At 47.5% G+C, this 5929-nt stretch overlaps 1 protein-coding gene across 1 annotated transcript; it reads left to right on the forward strand.

Annotated features, from left to right (window-relative positions):
- Positions 1-420: 420 nt before the first annotated feature.
- On the forward strand, positions 421-3681 carry LOC102430214 (pannexin-3-like; the record flags this gene model as incomplete). The annotated part of the gene is made up of 2 exons (XM_023749464.1): positions 421-653; positions 2672-3681. Coding segments are annotated over 2 exons (873 nt in total), but the record flags the coding sequence as incomplete, so codon positions are not given.
- Between the last annotated feature and the right edge of the window lie 2248 nt (positions 3682-5929).

Below are 5929 nucleotides of genomic sequence, written 5' to 3' on the forward strand. Positions count from 1 at the left end.
CCTTCTCTTTCTCTTTCACACACACACACACACACACACACACACACACACACACACCTGGGATGCCAGGACCACGGTTGGCCACGATTTCCGGTTAGCTCATAACATTATGTAGTTAAGACAATTTACAAGGCTAACATGCATGGGGAATGGGGGGCCCTCTCTACCCACCCCATCCCTGATTCCTCTCTTACCTTCTTCCTTCCTCTCTCCCTCTCTTTCTGCCTCTTGCCTCTCTCCTTCCTGGGACCCTATACAGACCCCAGATCAGCAAAGTGGAGCTGGGGAGCCTGGATACTCGCTATCCCTTCTTTCCTGGGCCTCACTGTATTCGGCCTTAGGTCCTGGGCCTGTGGTAGCTCCTTCCCCTTTGAGGCAGGGGCCCTCAGACCTCTCTGCACCCTGGGCCTCCCTGCTCAGCTCGCTCTCGTCCCGCAGGCCCTCCCCTACTCCCTGCTGGCCCTGGCCGTGGCCATGTACCTGCCAGTTCTGCTGTGGCAGTACGCAGCCGCGCCGGCCCTCAGCTCGGACCTGCTGTTCATCATCAGCGAACTGGACAAATCCTATAACCGCTCCATCCGCCTGGTGCAGCACATGGTGAAGATCCGGCACAAGAGCTCGGACCCCCATGTTTTCTGGGACGAGCTGGACAAGTGAGTCGTCTCTTCCACTCCTTTCTGAAGGGCTCCTCCTGGCATTAAAGTGATATCTGTGAGGTCATGTTTAAACTCGTCTCTATACCAGGGGTGGGGAACCTTTTTCCTGCCAAGAGGCCATTTGAATATTTATAACATCATTTCACGGGCCATTCAAAATTATCAACTTAAAAATTCACCTGCTGTATTTGGCCAAACAAATTAACTAACTCACCCCTGATGCCTTGGCAGGGCCAGACCAAATGATTTCCTGGGCCTTATATGGCCCGCGGGCCTGATGTTCCCCACCCCTGCTCTGTACCACCCTTCTCAAGAGTGCACAGTGGTGAACACCTCCTCTCATTAACTCCCTACCACCTGTGTACAGGGAGAGGAGAACGAACTCTGCCTCCAGTTTGCAGATGAACACGGTCAGAAAGGGATTGGTCACTCAAAATACGACTTCCTATACCACTCCCCTGCTCAGAAACCTCCAACAGCTCCCTTCATGCATATAGAAAAATGTCCACATTCCCCCAAACATTCTTCCAAGGCCCTCTACATACACTGCCACCAACTACTTTTTCTTTCTTTTTTAAAATACATTTTTATTGATTTCAGAGAGGAAGGGAGAGGGAGAGAGGGATAGAAACATCCATAATGAGAGAGAATCATCGATTGGCTGCCTCCTGCACGCCCCTACTGGGGATCGAGCCCGCAACCCGGGCATGTGCCCTGACCAGGAATCGAACCGTGACCTCCTGGTTCATAGGTCAATGCTCAGCCATTGAGCCACGCCGGCCGGGCTGTTCTGGGCGCTTTAGATGTGTGTCCATGTGTGTGTGCTGTGGGGCAGAGGTGGGGGGGGAGACAAAGCTACACCTCCCCATCTGGGCTTATATTCTATCAAGGGAAGACAAGACAGCGAATAATCATAACACATAATTACATGGTAGAAAATAAGTGGTGTGAAGAAAAACAGTGAGCAGGGTAAGGGTGGGGGTGGTCAGAAAAGCCGGGAGGCTGTGGAGTGGCACGGTTTTAAATAGAATGGCCAGGGTGGGCCCCGCCAAGAGGGTGGTTGAGCTAAGATTTGAAACCACATTCTGTCTCGGGATTGTGCACACACTCTTTTCTGAAACTTATCTGCCTCTTGAAGGCCAAGTCTAAGACAATATTCTCCATAAAGTTTTCTGAACACTCCAGCCCCTACGGTTATCCTCTGTCCTAACTGACAACTAGCATGGTTTGCAGTCATCATCTTAACAACAAATCAAGTGCTATTTTTATTTCATGTATGCGTAGCTTATCTGCCTCTTCCCCACAAGCCAGACTGTAAGCTCCTTCAGAACAGAGACTGGCTTACATGTGCCTGAATGTCACAGCTCTCAACAAGTACTTGCTAGCACATTTATTTTTAAGGAATTTAAAAATATATATTTTATTGATTTCAGAGAGGAAGGGAAAGGGAGAGCTAGAGACATCAATGATGAGAGAGGATCATTGATTGGCTGCCTCCTGCACGCCCCCTACTAGGGATCGAGCCCGAAACCTCGGCATGTGCCCTTGATGGGAATCAAACTCGGGACCCCTCTATCCACTGAGCCAAACCAGCGAGGGCACACATTTATTTTTATAAACTAAATGAATTGGTATAAAAAAATCACAGAGTACTCAGACCATGAACCAGAACAGGCTTATTTAGACTCCCAGTCCAGTGCTAATTTAATAAGCCTTACTGCTTCCTAAGAATCCCACTTCTTCTGCTTAGAGGTTTATTCTGCCTTGCTGGGCAGAAATCCCTTGTGGCGATTTATTCCTCATTGATCATTCACCGGGTTTACTGCAATGCACTCAATGCTTGGGGAGTGAAGATGTACTTACTTATTCCCTCCTTTTGGGAGGAGGGTGGTTATGCTCAGAGAAGGCAGGTTTTCATGGTTGAGAATGCCATGTTGGATACACAGAGTCTGTTACTTTGGATACAGTTCTCAACAGGCCCTCCTCACCTTGCCTCCTCTCTTTCCCTTGCCCAGGGCCCGCACAGAACGATACTTCGAGTTCCCCTTGCTGGAGCGGTACCTGGCGTGTAAGCAGCGCTCACATTCACTAGTGGCTACCTACCTCCTGAGGAACTCCCTCTGGCTCCTCTTCACCTCAGCCACTTACCTGTACCTGGGCCACTTCCACCTGGATGTCTTCTTCCAAAAGGAGTTCAGTTGTTCTGTCAAGACAGAGCTGCTAAGCAATGAGACCGACATCCCCAACCTCATCACCTGCCGACTGACCTCCCTGTCTGTTTTCCAAATTGTTAGTCTCTCCATTATAGCAACATACACCCTCCTGGTGCCTGTGATCATCTACAACCTCACACGGCTATGTCGGTGGGACAAACGACTCCTGTCCATCTACGAGATGCTCCCAGCATTTGACCTCCTCAGCAGGAAGATGCTGGGGTGCCCCATCAATGACCTCAACGTGATCCTTCTTTTCCTCCGAGCCAACATCTCTGAGCTCATCTCTTTTAGCTGGTTGAGTGTCTTGTGTGTGTTGAAGGACACGACCACCCAGAAGCACAACATTGACACGGTGGTCGATTTCATGACTTTATTAGCTGGCTTAGAACCCTCAAAACCTAAACATCTCACTCGCCAGGTGAGCGATGAAAACCCATAGTGAAGAAACCACAGAGCAAGAAATTTTATGGGTAAAAGTCTTTCTCCTTCCTCACAAGCCTCACACACTATCATAAAAAAAATATATCTGCTCTAGAATTGCTAAGCTCGGATTCCACTGAATTATATATCCTGTAGCGTGTTACCCTAAAGGTGAGAAGATATAATCAACACATGGAAACAAATCTGAAAATTAGAGCTGAAGAGTCAGAGAACTAAAAAATGAGATTTAGAGCATAATATAAGGGGGGGAAAGCTACAACTAAAATTAAAGTATAGACATTCTATAAGGAGAGAAGGTTCTAGAGCAGTGGTTCTCAACCTTCTGGCCCTTTAAATACAGTTACTCATGTTGTGACTCAACCATAAAATTATTTTCGTTGCTACTTCATAACTGTAATGTTGCTACTGTTATGAATCATCATGTAAATATCTGATATGCAGGATGGTCTTAGGCAGGGGTCCTCAAACTTTTTAAAAAACTTTTAAAAAAACTGCCCTAACCGGTTTGGCTCAGTGGATAGAGCGTCGGCCTGCAGACTGAAGGGTCCCAGGTTCGATTCTGGTCAAGGGCATGTACCTTTGTTTCGGGCACATCCCCGGTGGGGGGTGTGCAGGAGGCAGCTGATCGATGTTTCCCTCTCATCGATGTTTCTCTCTCATCGATGTTTCTAACTCTCTGTCCCTCTCCCGTCCTCTCTGTAAAAAATCAATAAAATATATTAAAAAAAACAACAACAACAAAAAACTAGTCGGCTGCTAAGCAACAGGCAATGGTGGCAAAAACACCCGGCGGGCCGGATGAATGTTTTCAGCGGGGCCGCATGTGGCCCGAGGACCGTAGTTTGAGGACCCCTGGTCTTAGGCGACCCCGGTGAAAGGGTCATTCGACCACCAAAGGGGTCGCGACCCACAGGTTGAGAACAGTTGTTCTAGAGGCTATTAATGGAGGCAGGTTCTTCTCTCTATATGTACTCCATAGCCCTTCAGGGATATGTACTCAGCAGTGGGGTAAGCTGGTAGGAGAATAAAGATATGAAATCCAAAGAAGAAAACAAAACAAAACAAAACAAAACAAAACAAAACAAAAAGATAAGAAATCCCTGGGAACACTTTGGTGTGGCCTGAAACCCTAGGAGTATGCCTGGCTTGCTTTGTGAGTCATCAAACTTGGCCAGGACCCCTATGGCCTGCAAAGTGGGCAGGAGAACATGATGGCAGGAACTTGCAACATGGTCTTGGGGCTTCAGGACAGTGTAGAACAAGGTCTGGGCCATGCACCAGCCATGGCTGGAGCCATGAGGTGTGCAGATACACCTTTTCATCATTTAAATCAGGGACTCACTTAACCAAGGGCTGGAACTTTAGGCTGTGGACTCCGTCACAACTCTTAATGGGTACAGGTGTGCTTTTCATAGCCCAGGGAGACTATACATCCACTTGGAGCCAACCGCTGACCAGCAACCACTTAAGTAAAATGCTGGTGAGCCCCTTCTCTCTCTCCTCTGACTCATCACCCCATCTTATCTGATCACTCCCATCCCTGTGCCTGTATTTAATGGAACCTTACCTGACTCCCAGAGCCATACTCAGCCCACAATACCAACTATCTCTCATTTGATATTTATTTTTAAAGGTGCACATTATTATACCCTTTTTCATATGGGTATGTGAAAAAATATGTTGTTCCTGACAAAGCTGGATAAGTTTACCTAAAACAAGCAAAGGGACTGACACATACACATTCATTATTGGCTTCCTATTGTCATTGGTGAAAGTCTAACTTCAGATTGGTACACAAGACCCTTTGCGATCCAAACACTGCCTACCCCTTCAGTCCTCTCGCCTCTCTCCACGTACTGGTACATCTTTCACGCTAATCAACTACTTGCATTTTCTATGCTTCTCACAATGCTAAGCCTTAGAATATGCTGTCCCCAGTGCCCAAGATGCCCTCCTATTCCTCTCTTCAGAGTCAGCCTGGGCACAATCAAGAAGCCTTCCTGCCCAACTGGGTGGCTCAGTGGTTGGGCATCGACCTATGAACCAGGAGTTCTCGGTTCAATTCCCAGTCAGGGCATAAGCCCGGACTGAGGGCTCCATTCCCAGTGTGGGGTGTGCAGGAGGCAGCCGCTCAGTGATTCTCTCTCATCATTGATGTTTCTATCTCTCTCTCTCCCTCTCCCTTCTTCTCTGAAATCAATAAAAATACTTTTTTTTTTTTTTTAAAGAAGCCTTCGCTACCACCTCCCCCTTCCCTAACTGGGTGCTGCCATATCATCCACTACTTGCCTGAGATAAAAACTGACTCCACTGTATGAATATTGGCCCCTTTACCGCCTGGCTCTCCCCTTAAATAAGTTTCCTAAACATTCTGCCCTAATGGGAACTACATATTCTTCTGAATAAATAGGTAACCGATGAGTACTTGATAACATTACAATGTTGGGAGCACACAGACCCAGCCTCTAAACAACCCTGAATGGAAAAAGTTTGTGCACGAAGATGCTCTCTGATGACCCAAAAGTCAAACAACGCGGAAATAAATATGTAACATTCCTCTGCCATCACTGAACATAATGCGGGTACCAAGTGTAAAAGCTGGTGTTGACAGCCGTG

This window comes from Myotis lucifugus, unplaced genomic scaffold (assembly GCF_000147115.1).
Source record: "Myotis lucifugus unplaced genomic scaffold, Myoluc2.0 scaffold_10125, whole genome shotgun sequence".
Lineage (NCBI taxonomy): Eukaryota > Metazoa > Chordata > Mammalia > Chiroptera > Vespertilionidae > Myotis > Myotis lucifugus.